The sequence below is a fragment of the Chionomys nivalis genome, chromosome 18 (genome assembly GCF_950005125.1).
Source record: "Chionomys nivalis chromosome 18, mChiNiv1.1, whole genome shotgun sequence".
In the NCBI taxonomy this organism is placed as follows: domain Eukaryota; kingdom Metazoa; phylum Chordata; class Mammalia; order Rodentia; family Cricetidae; genus Chionomys; species Chionomys nivalis.
In genome coordinates this window covers 55888147-55911940 of record NC_080103.1, presented here as the reverse complement: position 1 = coordinate 55911940, position 23794 = coordinate 55888147, and the positions used below count along the sequence as shown (strand labels likewise).

At 38.3% G+C, this 23794-nt stretch overlaps 1 protein-coding gene across 20 annotated transcripts in view; it reads left to right on the top strand.

The window, feature by feature from the left end:
* Adgrl2 (adhesion G protein-coupled receptor L2) overlaps positions 1 to 23794 on the top strand; it is a 614888-nt gene that overhangs the window by 470165 nt on the left and 120929 nt on the right. For all 20 annotated transcript variants that reach the window (XM_057793300.1, XM_057793301.1, XM_057793299.1 and 17 more), the window contains one exon: positions 1463 to 1635. In XM_057793300.1, the coding sequence (XP_057649283.1) occupies positions 1563 to 1635 (73 nt within the window). In that variant the 5' untranslated portion in view covers positions 1463 to 1562. The remainder of the gene's footprint in view (positions 1 to 1462; positions 1636 to 23794) is intronic.

Below are 23794 nucleotides of genomic sequence, written 5' to 3'. Positions count from 1 at the left end.
TTCTAACACAGATGAGTAATTCAGATGATGAGGCAGAACACTAGATTAGCAGGGGCATTTTAGTTTGCTGTACCTTTTCATGTTTTAGTGAACGGATGCAAATCACTAAGAATTTGTCTTGAGTCGTGTACACAGCCTGAGAAAGGCAAAGGGTAGAAATGCCTTCATGTCCCCACTTTATAGAACTCTGCAGTTAAGGTCTGGGTTGGTAGCTCAGTGGTGGAGTGCTCGCTTAGCACAGCCTGGATTCGATCCCCAGTCCTGCCCCTTGCCCAACAGCAAACAAACACTCCAGCAATTCCACAGGTGCAGCTTCTGAAGGGACCTTTAAAGGAGTAGTGGTTTCTTTATCATGGGAGTCTGTACCAGGAAGTTCAGGTATATTTGGAAACTGTTTTTATCTCATAAGACTCTATAACACCCTACAAAGAAGTAAACCAGTTGTCTGGAAGACTTCAAATAAATTGTTTTCATGTGGTCCTAGGAGCTCAGGATACTTTGAAGCCACACTCATCATTCTTTTGTAGTCTCTGCAGTTTGGGAAGATGGGCCCATACGGGATCATCAAAATTAGGACTGTCCCTGTATCAGTGATGTGATCCAGTCTTGTGACACACACCTTTAATGCCAGTGCTCAGGCTGGGGCAGGAAGATCATGAATTTCAGAATAACCTAGACTTAGATGCTTCTTCAAAAAGAAAAGAAACCCCCAAATCCCTTGAAGATACAGTGCTCAGGATCTTTGAGTGTTTCTTTGGGTCCAGTAGACTCAGTGATATTACTTTGATCTTAAGTTACACCTTACTCCAAGAAAAGCCTTGAGAGGAATCCTAAAGCATTATGAGGAAGTAGTGTTGAGACAATAACTAGCTGCTCATTCTATGAGTAATTGGCAGGGAAATAATGGCTGAGGATGGTATTTTGAATGCCTGGGCTGTAAATGAACATACACCCATGTGTTAGCAACCGTTTACCTTTGTTTAGAAAAATTAACTCATCAGATCTGTAATCTATCTTGCAAGAAAACTGGGGAAATATTAAATTATAATGTTGTTACTATGATCAACAGATACTCATGTGTTTATACATTTATTTAAAGGTATTATGTATTCTAAAGCTAGTTCTGTGATCAAAAGGTTAATGTCATGGAGAGATGGATGTATTATCTTAAGTGATTTCCTAAGCTTTCATGCTTTCCTAAGAGAATATCATTATTAGAAAAAAAATATATACTTACTTTTGAATATGATTATCCATACATTTTGGGGAGCTTCTCCCCCCCCCCCAGAATATCTCAGATGCTATTTATCTAGGAGCAGCTGACTTCCTGGATATGAAATCAGAATATATTTTATGCTTGCAAAATGAGGGGAAGGGCTGAGGGTAGTTACTTCTGCATTTGCTGTGACGACATACCAGGGCCTTAAAGTAAGTGATGGTTTTGTTCTTTTTGTTTTTTCAGATATGAGGATCAATGATGCAGGCTGCTGGGTTCGATGAAGCTGGGCATTTATAACTAGATTCATTAAGGAATACAAAGAAAATATTTAAAGGGATCAATAATGGTGTCTTCTGGTTGCAGAATGCGAAGTTTGTGGTTTATCATTATAATCAGTTTCTCACCAAATACAGAAGGTAAGACACATTTCACAGTTTCTTTCTAAAACCAGGAGAACAGAAAGGATAGAATCTTCTCTGTGTTAAAGAGGCTGCATTGTTATTTAATTTTAAAAGTATGTGTTGAATTCATTTTTTAGTGGTTAAATTCTTTTTTGTTACATTGTTCTCTGGTATAGAAAATGCTGAATGTTTTATTTTATATCTTTACAAATTTACAAAATACAATAATTCTCAGCAGTCCTTTGGCACATTTTTACATGTATTAGTTGCCTTTATTCCAGAAAACTTGAATTCTTTAATCAAGCCTTTTTTTTTTTTTTTTCGGTTTTGATTTTTCAAGACAGGGTTTTTCTGTGTAACAGCTCTGACTGTCCTGGAACTTACTCTGTAGACCAGTCTGGCTTCAAACTCACAGAGATCCACCTGCCTGGGCCTCTCAAGTGCTGGGATTAACAGCGTGCACCACCACTGCCTGACTGACTTGTCATGACTTCTTGGACTTCAGTTTTTACTTTTCTTGAAACTTGTCTTAGAAGTTTTAGCTCTTAATTTGCTTCTAAGTCATATTTTCGCAACACATGGAATAAAACTAATCTTATTTATGAATGTGCATCCATGTTCTTTGCAGTATGAAAAATTATGTATCTATCAACTTCCCTATCTTTAAGAAAGACATAGAATTTCTACCACTGAGCTATAACCTTAGTGCTTACAATTTGTTTAAATTTATAAATAATTGTGAGAAAAGTTTTCAAAACAGACATAATTTCTAAAGAAGTGAGTGCACACTTATGGATTTTTGATTCTAAATAATGAGAAGTATCACTTATTAATTTCTAAATGGATTTTCTGATACCTATTATTTATGGTCTTCAGAGTTAGTCACATTTAAAAAAAATGCTCACACGGGTACATTTTAGATCAGGTCTGAAGTGAACACAGAGGTAAGATGTGAAAATCTTATCCCGAGTAGACCATGACACTATATTTAATAAGAAAGTATATTAACTTAAAAAAATCTTTTAGAAATGCTTGTACATAGAATGCATTCTTTTAGTCTCAATATAATAGAGCACTGGACTTAGAAAATTGGTTTTATTGGTTCTTTTCAGTGATCCAGTTTTAACACAGCAATAAAATGAAAGGGAAAAGACACATTATCTACTGTGGAAAAACCATTGTCCATTGTCTTTGTGAAGAACATCAACAAACTAAACATTTTTATTTTGTTTAAATTGCTTGTTTTAAAGTTGTGTTTTTTTTTTTTTTTTTTTTTTTTTTTGTGCCTGCTCTCTGTTTCCTATCTTTGATATATGAACACAACTTAATGATGTCATTTAAATGGTTAACATATTCAGGAACATTTGGAAGTATTTCTGTATTCAAGAGCATATATATTCACTTGAAAGTTATACACAGGCTAATATTTAATTCAAAGACGACGTAGTTATTTGCTTTAGAGTTGAAGATAGGAAATCTAAAAGTGTAATGTGTCTGAATAACTAGTACTGTAATGACAAACAGGCAGAAACTGAGTTTAATAATATGAATCTCAGGCTTGGATTGCTGTGAAAATCATATGTATGGTCTATAATTTTGCATCTGTTTTTTTTTTTTTTTTTTTTTCGGGAAAAAACACTGTCTGAATTCCTGCTGTTATATTTGAGTGTTTTTATACATTGAAAAAGATTCCAGGTGTGGACCAATGGCTCATTAGTCCAATAATGAAAAATTTTCCAATCAAGATAGAGACCACTTTGCCAGCACGGTAGCTTCGCTCCATGGGGGGCAGCGTGCAGAGACTTTTTCAGGAGATGCCGCAGTTTTATGGCAAGTGTCACCTCTCAGGTCAGGATTCATATCCGCTCTTAAGAGAAATTTCATTTTTGCCTCATCAGGCCAGGGACGTGTTGCTTTTGAAAGAATTCCCTCCTACTGGCAAAAAGAGAGCCAGGGAGGAGCTCAGAATGCTGGCTTTAAGAGGAGCCGCAGTGAGCACACATTGCCAGAACATCTTGGTGGCGGCACATGAAGGTGTCTTGGAAGAGTTGTGCGTGACACCGTCTGCCTTTATTACCAGAAGCCAGATAATGACCTGCGGACACCTGTTGAGAAACCAATCAAAGTTAGGTGTAAAGGGTGTGGGACAGGAGATCGAAATTCAAATCTCAGCTCTTAAGCTGCTGCTTACATGATCTTCTCCCTCCCTCTCCCCCACCATCTGTCTGTCTCACTTTTTCTTAGCCAAGTTTACTTTTTTCAGTTAAAAATGTGTGTGTGTGTGTGTGTGTGTGTCTGTCTGTCTGTCTGTCTGTCTTTCTGTCAGTCTGTCTCTTGGTTGGTCAGGCATGTCTGTGTGTCTGTGCATGTGTGCACATACTTGTGTGCTGGGACGTGTGGTCTTTCCGGTGTGCGGTGCTTTCACACGCTGAGGACTCAGTCCCTAGATACCAGGTGGCTCACTGAATTTGGGGTTGACTGGTGTCATTAAGCCCCAGTAATCCTTTGGTCTCTGCCCCCACAATGCCACACCTAGCTGTTTATGAGGATTCTGGGATTTGATCTCATGTCCTCAAATTACACAGCAAGCGCTCTCTACTGAGGATCTGAGCCATCTCTCCACTGCTGTCTCCGTGGGGATGCGTGATGAGAGAGGAATGGACACACGGTTGTACCTTTTCCAGAGGAGTCTTCCTACTGAGGTTCTCCGTCTGTGTTCTCTCTGTCAGGCATCAGACCTGAGTGGGTGCTTGAGATTGGGAGATGCACTCATTGGCTCTCTCATTCAGGAGTTTGTGGTCTTTGCTGGGAATGGAGCCTCAAGAACACATTGGAGTTCAACATTGCTGCTCCTCGAGCATTGCCACAGACTAAAACCAACCTGCCAAGCCCACGCAGGTTTGGATTCAGTCCTGTATTTAACCTAGTTTTCTCAGTTCTTCACCCTTTCAGTAGAATCCAGAAATAAGAGTTTTCATACCACTGAAGATTAAAAAAAAAAAAAAAAGCAAAACCGCCAACCAATCTATCTGGTGCACCACAGAAATTCCTGGGCCATCTCTCCAATTTCCAGTGCTTTTATTTTTTTTTTTCCCATGTATGAGCTTTTCCTTGGGTTAAGTGTGGAAGCTTAGCGTGGTTTTGAATTTGATCTGTATCAGTACCGATGAGAGGTGTATCTCCAAGTTTGTGAGGTATCTATTCAGTAGTTTATCAGATCTCATCACTGTGACATATTTCTGGTGGAAATTCTTCCATTTTGTTATTAGTTTATTTTTTTTAGTGCTGGGCTAGAACCCAGGGCTTTTGCTTGCCGTGGAAGTACTTTGTGACTGAGCTGTGCCCTGACCTCTTCCTCTGGGTACCAAACAGCACATCCAGTACTCATTTGAAATGTTTTAAGTTGATGAAACTAATTATATGAAAATCAAGCTGCTTGTATTCTGTTTGTCCATCAATTTACCATGTGATTTTTGTCAAAATAGTACAATGCTCTGTTCTTGAGTCTCCTGTCATTTTGGAGATTATGTAGTGCCTCTGTGTAAACAGGGATAGTATGAAGATCATACCTAGAAATGTTTTGTTTCCATATACTTGATTTATATTTCTATAGTACTCAGCTTGCCTTTCACAAGTCAGTTCTGTTGAGAACCTGGTGTGCTTTGATTATCTTGGCCAAGTTTTATAAGCATAGTAACCCACTGTGGAATCATGTATCAGTAAGTAGGAAAGTAAATTGAATTTTTGTGTCCTAGAGAATTAAATTATGCCATATAATGGAGCCCTGGCAAGCATAAGTCAGACACATGAAGGCTCACTCAAGTGACAGGTTACAAATAATAGCAGTTCTTCAGCAAAGCCAGTAATATGAATTTTAGGCCCAATTTTTTTATGCAATGAATGTATCATTGGACCTCGTAGCTCTGAATTCTAGTTAATGAACTCAGAACACATTGTTACTTACCCCAATTTCAAAATCAAATGTTGTAATAGGTGTGAATGGCAAATAAAGATTCACGTTTTTATGGAAATCAAGGAAGTCTGAGAATGTACTGGAGGACATAGTGTCAAGCCTGTTTGGAAACGGCAGGTTTTCATACAGCTTTTGCCCCAATGCTCTTCTGTTGCTAGTTTTACTATGTAGCTATGGAACAAAGGCAGACATGTGATTAAATATGAACTAGAAAGTTACTTGGCATCCAGATATTTCTTTCAGAATGGTCTGAGTTTGGGCGGAGAAATGATGGTCCCCACCACTGAAGGAAAGGAGAGGAAGACACTTCAGATGATTAGAATCATTTCTCTTGCATTCATATGCATCCACATAAGCCTGCACACACACACATAACAAATATGTCAGCTTCCCAGGATCAAGGAGCATCCCTGTTTGCTGTTGTATGCTTCCCTTTAATCAGCTAGTGTGTATCCATCACAGGAGAGTGTGATTCTTCAAAGACGTAATTGTCATAGTGGGGGAGGGAACAGGAGCTTTTGGATAATAGTGTGATAGGTCCTTCCACAGTCTAAACAATCACTGTCATTAACACATGGTCTCATCCTGGATCATAAGATTTTGAAAATCACTTTTGAAAAAAGATTGTTATTTTTTATTCAGTATAATGCAGAATTTGGTGAAACCATTTGCTTTCTTGGCATTTGTGTTTCCATTTTCAGATTTTTTTTATTTTATTTTAATCCTGGTGATCAGGCTTGTTGAGCATAACTACAGACTCTGGGAAAGGTTTCGTTTGTTTGTTTTGTTTATTTAACCTGTTTCGGCAGTTATCTAAGAAACACTGACTTGCATAAGTAACATTAGCAGCTGAGGTGAGCATGGTCTATTGTCACTCCTGGGCATAGGGCTGGTGTCTTCACAGTTGGTACCTTGTTCTTTTTCTTCCTGGGAATGCCTATGGCCCTTTTGTGCTAGCTGACTTACAGACGCCATCTTAGATTTCAGAGCACAGCAAGATAGCCTACTTTTGTTCATTTCAGTGTGTTTGATTAGTTGATGTCTAGGACGTGAATTTCCAGCAAGGTACATGGGGATTTGGCTGTATGACTCCTATTAAACTTAATGGAAGTCATAACTCCCATTAAATTAATAGGAATTGTGCCTGTGCTCGCTGCATAGCTAATGTAACCTCATTGTTTAAACTCAGAGATTGGGTAAATTAGCATCTATTCAAAACAAAGCGTTTACTTTCTTTTTTTGTATTTAGATATTTAGTGCAAACTAATGCTATTTTACTCTTGAAGAAAGCAGCACTTAATTCTGTCTCCTCTTAGGAGACCTTAAATATTCTTTATTGTGCCTTGTGAGTGTCATATAATTTGACTGTGGTAGTGTTCTCCATAGGTAATGATGTATAATAAATTTTAAAAATGTAAATATAATGCCCCTTGTAAATTGTATAAGTTAGCATCATATTTGAGTATGATGTGTAGTATAATATTACTTGGCTTCTAGCTGAAGATGAATTTGTTCTAAATGCAAACGTTGCATAAATTAAAATAATAAAGCACACACACGCTTTGAAAACATTGCTTTGTTGTATACATTTTAAAAGATTTATTTTATCTTTATTTTTTTGTTTTTGAGACAGGGTCTTTCTACATAGCCCTGGTTGTCCTGGAACTGGCTATGTAGCACAAGCTGATTTCCAAGTATCTCTGCCTCCAGAGTGCAGGGGTTGAAGGTGTGCACTCCACAATGTGTGGCAGATTTATTTTATTTTTGATTTGATGTCTGTCTGTCTGTCTACATGTGGGCTCTGTGCATGTCACTGTCGGTGCCACTAGAAGCCAGAACTGTTGGAGTTACAGGCTGTTGTGAGCCACTTACAGTGCGTGCTGCGGGAGCAGAAGCCATCTCTCCACACCCGTATAGGTCATTTTATTTACTAGTTTATGCTGTTTTATAATAGAAGACTAAATTCAAGAACTGGATTCTCATTTTTTTTAATCTTTTAATTCTCACTCTCTGTTTAATCCTGACTTTGCATTCTTTTGTCTTTTAGTTCCCTAGCATGGCAAAGGGATTGTTCAGCTCTCTTGATTCCCTAATCAGTCTTTTCACGACTGCTGAAAGAGTATCATAAATGCTCTCACAGCAATAGACCCCAAAACCTCACTATCAGTGTGCCCTTGACTATCAGGTACTTTTCAAGCTTTAAGTTTGGATGGAAAAGACTGTATCAAATATTTATGAATAGATGTTATGATTTTTCTCAAAGTAAAGTGCATTTTAGAAATATTGATTTTACATGCAAATTAGGCTTTCATCCCTTTTGTTGTTATATTGGCAACAATCAATAATATATTAAAGGTAGTTTAATTAAAAACGCAGGGAGCTTTGAAAGCTCCGTAATTTTTCAGGCCTATATTTCTGTTAATTACTTGCCCCTCATTTGTTTCATTCTTGAGGAGTCACATTTTTTTTTAATTTTATTTTTGAAATCATGTTTTTGTTTTTTTTAATTTTGAAATCTACCGTATAAGTTGTGTTGCAATATCAGAGAAATAATAATACGGATGATTGGAGATAACGATTAATGAGGACCTGGTATGCCTTGAAAGCCTGATTTATCTTCCATATTACTAAGGGAGTGTCGTACTGAAACATATGCTCGATACCCTGTGGCACTCTTCATTTCTTTTCTTCTCCTCTGCGTGACAGAGAATGACATATGACAGCCATGCAGGCTACATGTATTAGACATCAATGTGGATTAGTGAATATCTCCTGACATCTTTCAGCCCTGTCTTGGAACTGCTTTTGTCAACTTGACAGAAGTGATTCCAAGAGAATACCTAGTCCCGGCCTTGGGATCTCGTGGCTAAAATGCAAAGCTGAGAAGGGAATTCCGTATCTGCGCCCCAGGAAGCACAAACAACATTTATAATCTCTTCTTTTCCGTCGGGAACTCTTTAGAGTTTGACTTTCATGTCTGCTATAGTTCTTTCTTTGAGAGCTAATTTTTCTTAAAAGTCCTTCACCCTTTTCACTAGGAGTAGGAATGCAACACACCTTCCCCAGAAAAGATAGAAAATTTAAAGAAATTGAGAAAACAATGTAACGAGAAAAGATAGAAAATTAAAAGGAATTAAGTTAACAATGTAACGATGCTTATACTTTGAACCTTTCATATTGTTTCCCTAAGATGCCTCTTTTTTCAAGAAATTTTCTACAATGTACATAGCGATGTTACAGATCAATACAAAATCATGTATGAAACAGATAAATTCTTTATTTGCATCTCTTATTATGATAATGGCTTTAAATATTGGTTATAAAATGTATTATGTATAAATGTAAAAACCTTTATTCTTCACCTTCACTTGCCAGACATTTGTTCTTAATTTTTTTTAGATATAAACTAGATAAGTACTTTCATAGGAAATATTTCTTTGGGGATGAGTTATTTTGCGAGCCTGGAATCATAAAATTCTGCCTACTCTGAGATTTTGGCATACAATCGCCTGTTCTAAGAGGCTTCGTGTTGGTAGCCCAGCATAGGAGAGTGCTAATGTCACCATGCATTGTTAGCAGTGACGTAGAGTACACGAAGGCTTTCATTGTGTACTTCTAATTTGGGGATGACTTGTAAGGATAAAAACATTTGTGTGTGTGTGTACTTAGTTGTTCACCAGTTAAGTTTTGTTGTGAACTTTTGATTTTTGTTAGCCACGTGATCATTTTTCTGAAGACTGCAATTCATTGATGGCCGTGGTCTTATACCGTTTCTATTTTGAAAAATATTTTCTAGTTTGCCTGGTAGGTTGATATTTGTATTGCTTGAGGTTCTGATGAGAATTTAAAAGGAGATTTTCTAATAGAGCACTAATTAAAGGTTTAATAACTAACCTGATTTTGTTACATTTGATTGATTTTACCTCTCACCCTTTTTTAGTTTATAGCTGTTTTCTTTTTGGATTTCTTCCACTTTTATGCTAAAACTCCTCGTATCCATGTCTTAAATATTTCCTCACTTGCATTTTCCCATGACTCTTAAATATTTTTAATTGAAATTTGTCAGTGCCGGGGGTTGAGGCCAGGGCTTTTGTCATCCTAGGCGCATGTCCTGCCCTTGTGCTGCATCTTCAGCCCCTAAATTCTGTAGTTAATTTAAAATGAAGCGAATAAATATTAACCCAATTTTCCGTGTTGGTAAAGTTGGTGTAAAATCAAGATTGAGACCAGATTCTTATGGTTAATAGTTGAAAACAAGACAAAAGTAAAGCAGAGGAGACATCCATCACTGGCACAGATCACGCTCTTGGAGGAAAACACCACCATTTTTTATTTCAACCATATATCCCTGCTTTGAAGAGATTTCTTTTTGCATGGAATTTTAAAAATCAAGATTGAAACCCTGTCTCGAAAAACCAAAAACCAACCAAAAAAAAAAATCAAGATTTGGCTTTAAGAAATAAATGGATAGAAAGATTCTTAAGAGAGGTGGTAGGGAGAAAGGTTGTGACAGTCTTGAATTAAATGTTTAAAAATAATTTAAACAGAATTAAACACAAAGACAAGTTCTATATCTTAGGAATCCTTCAGTGTTAAGAAGAAGGAAATTCCTGGAATAAAATAGACTTGGATGATGCAGCTTTGTGTAAGGGATCGCTCTGTCAAGGACAGCCAAGTAAAATATCCTGTTTCATTGCATATTTATAAGGGCTTCCGAACTATTCCCTTTTAATCATCTATTTCTATTTAACTGTGTATTTATGGCCTAACCATCAGTTCTCACTTCTGTCTTTGGTTTTTATTCTTTTCTTTGTAGCACAGGTAGATCATTCCCTCATCTAAAAATTCAGACAAATTGCTCCAAAGTCCATGCATTTGAGGGCTCACGTGCTGTTTTTCTTGTTGTCTGCAGTTTTCCCCTTAAAGTCTTGGGGAATAGTCTCAAGTTGTAAAGTCCCTGAAATCAGGAATACTTCTGGTCCCAACTATTTTGGGTAAGAGACAGTCAAACTACGTGACTAAAGTAGGCGGTTCAGGGTCTGGCCTTAGATCCAGGTAGTGTTGTATTAACTGAAGCGAGAGATTGCCACAGTGCATTGCTGGGGGCACACAGAGCCCACCGGATTCTGAGATCCACTTTTTTTTTTTTTTAAATTGTTCGAGTGCTGTGGGAGACGGGAACCTAGACAGGAAAGAGGCAATGGTTTGGAAAGGCAGCTTGAAGATTAGTAGTGTAGAATTCTTCATTTTACAGGTGAAGAAATAAGACCCAGAAAGAACTCTTCTCTCTCTAAAGTCTTCTTGCTGGGGGAGAAATAAAGAAATAGAATAGAGAAATAGAAATAGGTTTGGCTAAACCTTAAAAGTCAGATCCAGCACTGCGTGCATGGCAAGTTAGTGCATACGGCCGTGAGTCGCTCGAGCATCTGAAGACCTGGATTCTGACTCAGTGTCTGGGGTAGGCGTGGATCATGTCTGACGGGTTCCCTGATGGCACAGACGTTGATAGTCTCTGAGAGGAGATGTGTATCCTGGAGTTGTGGTTATTAAAATGTTCAGAAAATCAGAATTTGCATGATAGTGATTTCAGTCATTGCAAGTCATTTGTTTTTAACCGAGAGAACGTGGCTGAAATACAGAACAGCACCACGTTCAGTTTTATGACCCTCATTAAAGAGAGAACTGAGATACCTCAGGATGCAGGGAGCCTTGTTATATTTTGTTATGTTTTAATCCCGTTTTGTATGCTTGTAGATGACCTTTTATCTGATGATTTGCTTTGGAAAAAAAAAATCCCTGAACAACCATGCAACCTGCCCTCTCCTTAATATTTCTCTCTATTCCCTGTTGGTCTGCCCTACTTTTATTTTACCCTACACAGACACATTATTTTAATATCCTCTTAATATATTGTTTTATTATTTAAAGTAACAGTTAACAAGTCGTCATTTAATGTAAAACATCGTTCTTTGTTCTAACTCACCTGGGAAAAGTTTATTTTGTGTTATTTTATATTAATTGTTTTTAAAGTCAGCCTACATCAATAGTTAGCAGTCATCATGTCCCTTCAGTTTTGTTTCTGTGGCATGTTATGGCCGGAAGATCGTAGACCTGCATTCCTCGGTGTTAACTGGTCAGGAGAAGAGGCTTAAGGATGTTTTGTGTGCTTAGGGTCATGTAATGATGTCGCTCGATAATACATGCCACTAAAGACGTCCTATTGTTTAATTTCACAGCAGATACAATATTTCTTTGCAGCAGATGATATAATCCTTTTGCCTGTCTTTCAAGGATAAAAATAGGTTACTGATAGTATTTAATTGGGAATTAAGTGTGTCTTCAGTAGTTTCCTGAGCCCTTGAAAGGCAGAATTTGAGTAAACAGCAAATGTGAAATAAAAAGAGTTGCATATAGGCACCTTAGGTATTTTTGTTCTCCTTATTTGTTAGCGTTAAGGAATTTTGAGATTTGGGATGACAGTTTGGAGGTCAGAAGTGCAGAATCTTCCACTTAACAGATGCAGAAACTAAGACCCGGGAAGGGGTGTCCTTTCATCAAGGTTTTATTGCCGAGCCCACCTTTTCCCCACAGAATGTTACATTTGGCTTTAGTTGGTTGACTGATATAATTACTTCACAAGGCCGACATTCCAGAACAAAATATGTTTCAAAATATCATACATTATTGTTTAACTTAATGGTTATTATCAAAAGAGAATCCGTTTCAGGGTTTCTTTGTTTAATACGTGGCAGATTAAAAGCCATCTGAGTGCTGGGCAAGGTAGTCACACATCTGTAAATCCAGTACTCGCAAAGCCCTAGGCAGGGGTATCACAAGTTTAGACCATTCTGAGCTAATTTGAGGCTCACCTGAGCTATATAAGAAGATTCTGTATCCTCCCTTGCCTCAACAAACAAAATGTAGATCCAAAGCAATACTAAAATCGACTTTGTTTTGTAACAAAATAATCCAACTATGTTAACCCCACAACTTCCAAAACATCCTCAGAAAGTTTTCAGTGAGAAGCAAGGAATTTCCTAAGCTTTCAGATGTTAATGAGATGATAGCGTGTAGGTATTCTGGAAACCTGTGGTGATTATAGTTAGTTTTCATTTCTCAGTGATTATCATCATCAAATATTTAATAGGACTCCCCAATCGTCCTTTAAATTTGGGTATTGTGTGTCATTCTTTCTCTTTATTCTGCTTGCCACAGGAAGCTGCTTAATCCTGGCCTCTGTTTTAGAGTTTTAGCAAATAGTCCGCCCTGAATAGCTCTCAGTGTCTCTTACTTCTGTCCCCTTAAAGGCCTTTGCTGTAGGTCCTGCCATCCTGTCTGTTTACTAGAGAGCTCGCCTCTGAGAGCTGTCATTCTCTTCTTTCAACAGTGCTGTTAATTGATGGTGAAGACAGACTGGAAAATCTTTAGTGATTAAAAAATCCTGGGGATAGGTGTGACCCCAGTTTGCAAGGTGGTAAAATCTTTGCCTCTTGATCTCATCTCTGTTTGAACTAAAATGCTAAATGCACAATAGAAGAGCAAAAGACAGTCACATTCAGAAATGTTAAGCAACGGTAAAACTAGAACCATTTAAATGATGAAATTTGTTTGAATTAACTTTGTGTTTGGCTTAATTTGTGGCCCTAATTATTGCTGACATTTGTGAGTAGATTTTAGTTTAGTGTCCTGCAGGGATTTGTAGCTAAATCATCTGTAAGAATCATGTGATTTCACGTACTTTTGTTCAACTGACAAGGCAAGTAAAAAGTGTAACACTGTAACCCGACAAGATGTGAACAGATATTTCTAATCACGTTTCTTCAAAAGAATTGAACTAAGTTTCAACTGAAATAATACCCTCATCTTTGGAAGGCTGATTTCACCAAGAACTAGGGTATACATGTGTCTTCAGGTCACATATTTTAATGATGTAGCAAGACTCAAGAGAAGACAAATTTACAATTGTCACAGTGGATACTATGTATGCTTTTGCTTTGAAGTCCTCGGTTACTGTTTCAAAGGCATTACTGGTAGAGAAGTCCCCATGGGTAACTTGAATGGCCAGCTTCTTGCACTTGCATTTTGGAATGCATTTCAGCTGAGCACAGATCAGAGATCATTTGCAGTGCTGCCATGCTGCAGCAACTTAAGGACACACCCAATGGTTGACGTTGTGTCACAGCTAGTAGACGGGCTCGGGTCCTCACATGTCCTCCCCAGACCCTCTTCTCACTTCCCGAGTTCACACCTTAGAAACCTTCAGCTGGTCCAAAGTTACTCTGGGACATGGCTACTGGTAGATATAGTTAGTTGCTTGCTAATGTATGTGCTGTAGCACAAAATAGCAAGTATCTGCCAGCACCCCAATGTGGTTTTGAGGGTTCAGCAGGAACCTTCAAGTTTGAAGGCTCTCTATGTCACTAAACAAAGTTTTGAGCTAGCATTTTTGTTGTAGTGTGTCTCAGTATTTAAGTAGCTCCACTCTACCCATCGTCCCTCTCCTCTCCCCACACTTTGAGGTTCGGAATATTGGTTGTGTGTTAGTATCATTGATTCTATGGCCAGTTAGTATTTTCTGTGTGGTATAGTGGCATCTCACTCAGCAACTGTGAAGTAGAGTTAGGATGATGGAAAGTGTGAAGCTAGCCCCGGCTACTTGACATCTTGTCTCAAACAAAACACAAAAACAAAACAAACAAATGACAGATAATATCCCCTTAAAAAGAGTGCTCATTACTCTTTGTGTTAAATTTTGGTAGGGGGTTACTTTGGAACACTGGTTTCTTTTGGAAGCTTAAAAAAGAAAAGAAAAGAATACAAGCACAGATCTTCTGAATGTATGTAGTAACACAGTACAGTGTAGTCAACCACTGTCCAGGAGTGACAAATGAACTCTGGAACTGACCAGTAGAAGTGAGAGCATGTCTTCACTGGACAGAGCGATCTACAGGCACCTTTGCTCAGCAAGGCTCTGTTTTTATATGTTCCAGTGAATTCCGTGAGGCTGGGGACAATATTCTATTCAGGTTTTTCTTTGTAATCATGCTAACATTAATGTACTCATGTGTTTTAGTTGATTACAAAACACCTTCAAGTACATTTAGCGCTAGAGTTTCACTAGTGAGTACCTACATGCAATAAGTTGAGGGTGTGGGTTTTGAAAGCACAAAGATGAGGCCTGAGTATTAGTATTTAAAACTTAATTGTAACAAACCTTGGTTACTCATAGCTTAGTGCTTAAATTCCTCTAGTTATTCAAATTATCTAGGCGATACTCATCTTCTCGAAACTGAGTCAGCTAGTTGACACTGACTTCTTCTCCCTAAACATGGAACTTCCATCTTGGAATGCAGTGACTGAACTCAGCCGTACACTTTCTATGGCTTGGGCTAATGCTTTGGAAGTAATTTTACTAACATCAATTTAGACATGATGATCAGTGATTGCCTCCAGTTCTTTGAAAATTCTCACAGTCTTGTCCTGTGATTTGCTCCTTTTACCAAGTAGCCATTTTTGTCATTTTAACAAACAATGACATTTTTATACAGACTTATGCAGCCTATCTGAAAATATCTAGTTTTAAAATTATTATCTTCTTATTGACCTTGCTTATATCAGGGATTACTTATAGTTTACAATCATAAAATAGGTTTTGCTGGTGGTAATTTTCACAACATGCATTTTAGCATATTAAATTTCAGTACATGTATTGTTGACAGAATTTTTTTATTCTTCTTTAGTTAATGTTAGTAAATGGATATCTGGTTTACGTTGTTGTCTTTGACTATTTCTGTTTGATTTAAAAAAAATCACAGACTCCGTTGAGCACATAGTGGTTGTATTTCTGCCCAGTGACTTTGAAGAGGGAAGTATTTGACTTAGAATAGTGGGGGTCAAAGGTGCTGTTTTTCTGTACCACTGCTAAGAATTTTAACCTCCAATATAGTATAACACAGGTTTGCTTAAAAGACAGGTTTGTAAGGATATGGATTTAGGTTTCAGAAGTGAGTTTTCCTGCTTTCATGTCTGTTGGTCTGTTATTCTTAACTTTGCAACTGCGTTTCCTCTCAGATTAAAAAAAAAAAATCATTGTATCACATATTAATCCTCAATGGCACTTACTCATTTATTTCAGAAAGTCATTCATTCTAAAACTGAAACGTTTTGGTACCATTGAAATCATCTAAAGAAGAGGTTGCTCGTTTTGTGGGACAGATGTAAGAGAGTTCTCATGGCATTATCAGGACAGATGGATCATCTTCTAGGTGGTTAGCTGGAAGGAGGAGGATACAGTAACTCTAGAGAATGGCATGCATGTGGAAATGCACATTAGTAGTTTGTCAGTGCAGTGGATTAGTTTCTCATTTAAGTGTAAGAAGAATGTGAAAGTTTCCTGGGATTTATAGTAGCCTGAACAAACTGTTAACTTAATTATGTGTTTCTAACATTCTTTTAAAATATGAATATATAGAGTCAGCGATGGCCGGGGACTTGTGTACCGACTATTGACTCCACCAGGCTCCAATGGACAGTTCCAATTAGTGGTTGGATAGATGCCCTAATTGTACTGAGTGTGTTAGAAAACCAAGCCAACAGTTGTGGATCTAAGAAAGGAACCATGAAGGAGAAGAGGGATAGGTAAGGAATGGAGTGGAGAGAGGGTGTGGAGAGTTAGCAGAATGCATTGCATGCATATGTAAAACTGCCAAAGAACAGACGTAACAAGCATGACGAACCTCCCCCTATATCCTTCAGATTTTTCTCCTTTCCAGCGTTTGCAGGTGCACACCTCATTTACCGTGGTGTCCGTCCATGTCTTCCTCTTGTTTCTTATTTGCTCACCGTCTCTGTCAACTTGGAAAATACATTGGCACGTTCTCTTCTTCTTATAAATATAAACTTTCCTATGTGAGAACTACTGTACTATATACCCACAAAAAACGCTTAAGGAAAGTTATTGAATAATACTTAGCTTTGCTTAAGAAAAAAATTATCAGTATTCATGTGAAAGCAAAAAAAAAAAAAAAAAAAACCGGCTCCATGAAATCAAACATGTCAAAATAAGTTGTGTCTCCCTACCCCTCGGCATAGGGGGAGTAAAGAGCTGTCAATCCATTCAAGAGTTAGAAAGGAAACTGCAGCTGGTCCAGAAGAGGGGGTCTAGCTAGTGCGTAAAATTCTTGTCAGCATTTCGACACTGCATTCTTTTGGGGTATCTGTTATCACTGAATAGAAAACTGTTTCAAATTGACAGGCAGACAGAACGTTGTGCTGAATGTGTAAATTGGAATCATCACATCCACCAGTTCCCTTCACCAGGTGCCGGCTCGGAGCCTGCTTCTGCACAAGTGTTGAGAGAATGCCAGGAATATGTTTTTTGCTCCCCCGCCCCAATTACCCCTCATCTCTTCCAGTGTCTAGTTCTTTTGCTAAACAGCTTGCCCAGGTGTTTTAGAAATGCCTCGCAGGATAGAGCAGGGGTGCAGGTGTTCCGAAGGCAGAGGCTGCTAAGCGGGGTGGGAGAAACCGATCCATCTGTGTGAGGATTGTGGTTTGCAAGGGTTTCACCCCCTAATGTGCAGACCAGTGTCTTGCTGGCCTTGAGATACTATTGAGAGTGAAATAGTGGAGTTGGTGACTAAAGGAAATTAGACTATTTGTTGAGGCTTTACGTCTGAGTCTTTAAAAATACTTTGATTTAGAAGCTGTTTGGATAACTAGTGGCAATTTCAAGGGCTACAAAAACATGAAAGCTGCTCAAGTGTTAATGAAGGAATAGTGAAGACGAATCTTGCTTCTTCGTGGCTTTTTGATCTTACGGAAAAAATTACGACACAATGTAATTGTGTTGAGTTTCTTGCTGTCATTTTCTGATTTTTTTTTGTGATATAGTACTACAATATTTGAAGATAGAATTTAAAATTTTTATTCTGGTTGAATTTGTATCACAGTCAGTTGCTTAGAACTATTCAAATTAGTTTGTGCTCGAAGCACTTGTAACAGTGTTACTATTCTTGAAATTAAACGACTTGGCTCACAGAGGATCCTTTAATTAGTTTGGTTAATTGTGCTTTCTTGACTAATGTAAATATTTTTTCTAGAAGAGTGTATGTTCTATCTTTTGCTTATCCTGTGGGCAGTGAGTTTACTTAATATATTTCCCTTTAAAGATTTTATTTTTGCTTTCATTTGTCTAATCTTTGTATTATGGGAAGGTAATGAAGTGCTAAGTGTTCAGAATATGAACATTGTATGCTACTTCTCGTAACTTCTCTTGGCCTCTTGAGAGTTGTTCTAGCCTTTGACATGGCCACCCAAGGGTAGATGGAAATTTCCCGGCATTTCTCCTGTTAGCTCACACTCAGGCACTATTGTTCTTTGTATTGATTATTCTCTGTGAGCTTTCACTGACCACTCAGGCAGGGAAATTAAGTTTAGGTACATTTCTCATGGGGGCAACAAATGGTTAATTTCAAAAGCAGTACGATGTGGTGCTAATAACTTGAATGGGTTATTGACAGCTTAAATATACGTGTGTGTGAGTGTGTGTGTGTGTTGTGCGAACATGCCACAAAGGACAACTCGTAGGAGTTGATTCTTCCCTTTTCATCGTGTGGGTTCCAGAAGGAAACTCAAGCCTTTAATCTTGGCAGCAAGCAACTTGATCTGTGGAGCCAGGTTGGGCACAATGATTCATCTTTTTAAATTTTTTTATTTATTTTTATTTGTGTGTATGTACATGTTTCTGTATAAACCATTCTATGGCACCTGTGTGGGGGTGCCTGGAGAGTCCAGAAGACATGGATCCCTGGAACTAAACTCATTCTCTTCAAAAACAGTCACCATTTTAAACTACTGAGCCACCTCTGCAGTCTGATACTTCATATTTTAATTCATGTTTATATCCTTTGTGAATTTGTAGAAATCATCGAGCTTGCTTTCATTATGACATTTCAAATCCCTTCTGTTTCGAGTTGTTACTATTGGACCTGGGAGATGGCTTAGTTTGTAAAGCCACTTATGGCGCAGCCTGATGACCTCAGTTGCATCCCTGGAATTCATGGTAGATGGGGAAAACACGTCTTTTTCTGATCTACATTCATGCATATATCTGTGCATACACACACAGACACACACATGGTGACATGTGTGCTCCCATATACACATACACGTACACACGCATGTACAAACAAACAAAATAAATAATGATACAAAAAACGGAAAATGGAATAGAGGCTTAAAATCCAATATTCAAACATTTATTAAACAGTAATGATTTGATTTCTACCAGGTGGCCATGTCCTGTGCTAGACATGGTTCTAACATTTGTGGATCTTATACATCAGGGTATCAGAGAGAGCAGTGTCCCTGGTACATCCAGCTAGAGGTGTGGAGCAGAGTTGTCTGAAAGGACAAGAATTGCTCATTGGGGAAGAAAAAAAAAAGAATGAGAAAGGCATCCCAGAGGAGGGAGTGCAGTGTGGCAACCAGGGCCAGTAAATATGTGTGCAGATTATGTGTCGGTCATTGCGTGCTCAAGGTAGGGAGTGCTAAGAGATGCAGCCATGTCACAGAGGACTTTATATGGCGTGTGGAAAGAAGAATTATGATTTCATCATGTAAGTGACAGTCATCAGATAGCTTCAAAGATGGTTATAGGTGTTTCTTCTGTAAGTATTTACTTTGGGGGCCGAGGTTCTCTATTGAAAGTAGAAAGACTATTGAATAGTGACTTTATTTTTTTTTTTTAACACACAGCCTCAAGCCCCTGAAGGAAAGTCAGAACTTGGATTTGACTATTCTGTCTTCATATTTCAAAATATTACAGCTAATTTTAAAAATTATGTAAATAAAACATACCTGTGAAATGGGTTTGCTCTGTGTTCTGCCTCTGTATGCCCTCTGGCCCTGTTTCTTGAGTAAGACCATCACTTTAGCTTAGGGGAAAAACAGTGAGAGACAAGAGGAAAACTGCCCTGATACCAGACAAAAAGGTATGAATTGCTGAGACTTCAGGGCTATTGGCCATGAGGTTTGGAGCCTGACTAGGGAGGGACTAGATAAGTTATTCAGATCCCCTGTTGGTTGGGAAGAGAGACCCGTGGAGCGGAGGCTACTGGTGTAAGGTCTGCCAGGTGAAGTGGAAGGTGGCCACATCTTGCTTCAACACCAAACACCAAGCATCTTGCTCAGTATTCCCTTTGTATCTGCTCCCTGTCTCCAGCCAGACTTTCTTCCCCTGCCCTGCTCCATCATCTGACTCCAGTTTCATGTCTCTCAGGTTTTTTTTTTTTTTCTTCACAACTTGTAGCATACTGGGATTCCGCTCTAACCACAGAATTGCCTGGTGTTTCTCAATTACAATTCTTGAGGAACTCGTGGGCTTTATAGCTCTTTTAGTATAAGGAAGCGTCAGGCGTAGTTTCAGTACTGTGGCGGGCCTGCTTTTCAAAGAACCGTGTTTACTGCCAGGACTGTGTGTGTCTAGTTTCTCATGGGTTCTCCTGGGCAGTCTGGGTTCATCCCCTTAGAAAAGTCTGTAATTAGAGTGGTTGAATTTGGGTAAATGCAATGCTCATGGCTCTGGTAATTTGTATCTGGAAAATTGAGGTATAAATGCCACCCATCAAAGTGGATGATGAACTCACCAAATTCAGGCATGGAAGAACAGAAAAGGGAGGCTGCAGGTATACCCCGGGTGGTGGACTTGACTAGAGAGCAATGTTGGGTCCAGTCCCCCAGGATTGTATCGATTGGGTGTGATGGCACACACCTGTAATCCACTTGGGAAATGGTGGCAGGAAAATCAGGAGTTCCAGACCATACTTGGCTACATATTATGCTTAAGGCAACCTGGGCTGCATGAGAGACCCTGGTTCAAAAGTAAATTTGGGAAAGGAGAGAAAAAAAATTGATAATATCTTTGTGGAGTCAATTTAATGAAGTTAGCACTATTAAAGAATAAGTTATCACAATGATTTGCAGAGACAAGCTTGTCAACGGTATAATCAATTCCAGAATTAAAATATTCACAAAGCTTTAACATCCCATAACTTATAGCGTATTTACTGGAAGTCTTGCTTTGATGGAATAATAGACGTGAGTATGCAGAAGTGACGTTTTAGCTTTCCTCTCTCGTTACTTTCAGCTTAAGGCTGCAGCAGCAGTGACCCCTTATTGAACTCATCAGTCACTCAGGCACTGGGCTGCGTGTTTTATATTCGCTCTCCCAAATGATCTGTGCAGTTCAGAGTATTTTGTCAGTTTTGTAGCTGACGAGATGAACTCATAGTTAGGAGACATAGACAGAGTAAATCAATATTGTGTAAATGACTGTAGAGATATGTTCATCCCCAGAACTGACACAGAAGTCACATTGCTTATAAATTTGTATAATATGGACTATTTACATTTATATTATATCGATCTGTCCATCATCTCTTTATCATCTCTCTAACCTGTGTACGTGTGTGTGTGTGTGTGTGTGTGTGTGTGTGTGTGTTCACATGAGCCATGGAGGTCAGACTACAACTAGCAGTAGTGAATTCACTTATTCTGCCCTGTGGGTCCTACGAGTTGGACTGAGATTGACAGGTTCAGCTTCAACTGCCATTACCACCATGTCAGCTCAGACATGGGTGCTTTTATTTTCATCTGGAATGTCTGTACGATGGTGATTGACCACTCTGGTGTAAACATAAGGAAGTCCTGGCCAGGCCCAGACAGTTGTTAAAGTCCGTACATGTATGAACATGGGTCATGCTCAGGCTAGGTCTGCACAGCCCCAGACGGCATGTTGGAAAATGGAAGAGACAGCATTCAGCATATGCTTTTGTCTCTGGTGCCAGACGTCTTATTTAACTTTCTTTTTTAATTGCATCGACTAGATATTTTGGCACCACATAGATGCAATGTTAGAAATCCTTTATCAGCTCGCAGATGGTTCTCCGTGGTGGCAGCTTTCATATAATACCAGTTTTTCTGACGCACTCACCATCCACTGAGGGCTTGTATGCGGAAAGGTTTTTGTTCCTAATGATACACATACATTTCAAAAATCATCTTGTAATTTGCAAATACCATTTTCTTACTAAATAACTTTTAAAAAGTACCAGATAAGTAGATAAAAATGTAAAAACCCATTTGTCGATTGAAAGTGTAGTTCTTTTGATCAGCAGTGCCACCAGAGATTAAGACAAAACCCCACTTGTGAGAGTTTCATCATAGGAGATAAAGATAACAGTTATAGCCAATTATGGAATTTTTGTGTCTGTTTACTCAGCGATTAATCATCACCCCTAGTGCTGTCAACTACAAGATCATTGTTCTATTTTTAGAATGGTCCTTGAAAATGCACAAGAATGCATTTTTTTTTTTTTTACCAAATAGAAAACTAAAATTAATGGTTAACTGGGCTAGATAAACAAGGATATACGGCGATAAGACTGACAGTAGAGTCAGTGGCCGTGACCCTGGAAGGAAAGTAGAGGCCACTTGCTGAGCACCCTGCCTCTAGAATAAACATCAAGTCTTAGACTCTGATACTCACTAATTTATTCCTTGATAGAATACACTGCTGCTTTATAGTGGGGCTAAATGTGGGAAATCTGCACGTGGCATATGAGACGGGAACAAGGCAGGTACGGTGACACTTGAGATATATTAGTTACTAAGTCTTGGTTTGATTTACTGATAAAGTCATCTGCTATTTCATTCATCAAGGCCTATATTCATTGAAGTTTTAGTAAGGGGACTTGTTCTCATTGATAGGAAGAACTAAAATACAGAGGGTGAGCATTACTTTCTGTGTTTTTTACATAAACAGCTTCTTTGGAAAAGAATAAAAGTGTTTCAGGAATGCTGAGAACTGCTACATAAGCCACTCTTGTACCTGGTCTTTGCTCTCCCTAGGTAGAGTTACACCTTTGTAGGCGTAGCTTGAGCAGCCAGAGCAGAGCATTGTGATTTAGTGTTCTTATTTCTTTTTTTTTTCTCTTATTTTATTTTCCTTGTGGCTTTTTGAGACTGTCTCTCTATGAGTCTCTGCTGTCCTGGAGCTCTCTATGTATATCATGCTGGCCTCAAAGCTCACAGAGATCTGCCTCCCTCTGCCTTCCCGGTGCTGTGATTTAAGGCATGGTACACCATACCTAGCCTAGTGTTCTTATTTCTTCAGTTCTCTAAAGGAAGGGTTTATGTCAGAGATAGTGAAAACGTGTCACCTTTAAAAAAATGTTAGCAAATTAAGGAGAGGGAAAATAAAGAGGAGCAAAGTCATTTGTAAAATGTAGCATTTCAAACACATGAAGTTATGGCAAATACGTTTGTTGTTGTTGTTATTATTATTATTATTATTATTATTATATTTTTCCAGTTCTAAATTCTGCTGTCTAGTTCAGGAAAAGTGTGGATCCTCCATTGCTTGGCCTATTTCTAGTATGCTTTGGAATTTAAAGTAGGCCTTTGAGTTTATATTTTTATAGCATGTACATTTTATTTTTTGACATGCTGGAAGATATTTGTTTGAATAAAGAGAATTTTGAGGTATATCTTTTTTTTTTTTTTTTTTTTTTTTTGGGTTTTTCGAGACAGGGTTTCTCTGTGGTTTTGGAGCCTGTCCTGGAACTAGCTCTGTAGACCAGGCTGGTCTCGAACTCACAGAGATCCGCCTGCCTCTGCCTCCCGAGTGCTGGGATTAAAGGCGTGCGCCACCACCGCCCGGCTTTGAGGTATATCTTTATGTAATTAGTTGCGCATTGTTGAACAGCAGATTATTTGTGATAATTGTCAGAGGGATGAAGAAATTGCCATCAATGAAAGACAAAACTAAACAAATTCGTATAAGAAGGTAGTATGTAACTAACGTGACTTGAGAGTGCAAGGGAAAAAAAAAGTCACCAAGTCAATGATATTTTAATACTTTGGGCATCGTCTTGGTGAAAAACATTTGACATAATTGTAGTAAATGTTTTCTTGTTGTTTGTTTTGTTTTCTTTTTCCTTCAGGTTACTTCTTAAGTTACCATACAAAGTCATGGATTTCATTATGATGTTTTCCTACATGTCATTAGCTTTTTAAAAATTTTTTGTACTTTACCTCTAATTTTTAGTCTTCATTTTCAAAGTGCTTAGTCTATCTATCTACACATAGACAACTCTCAAAATTCCAGTACAGTTATCCATGTGATTTAAGTAAGTCAAC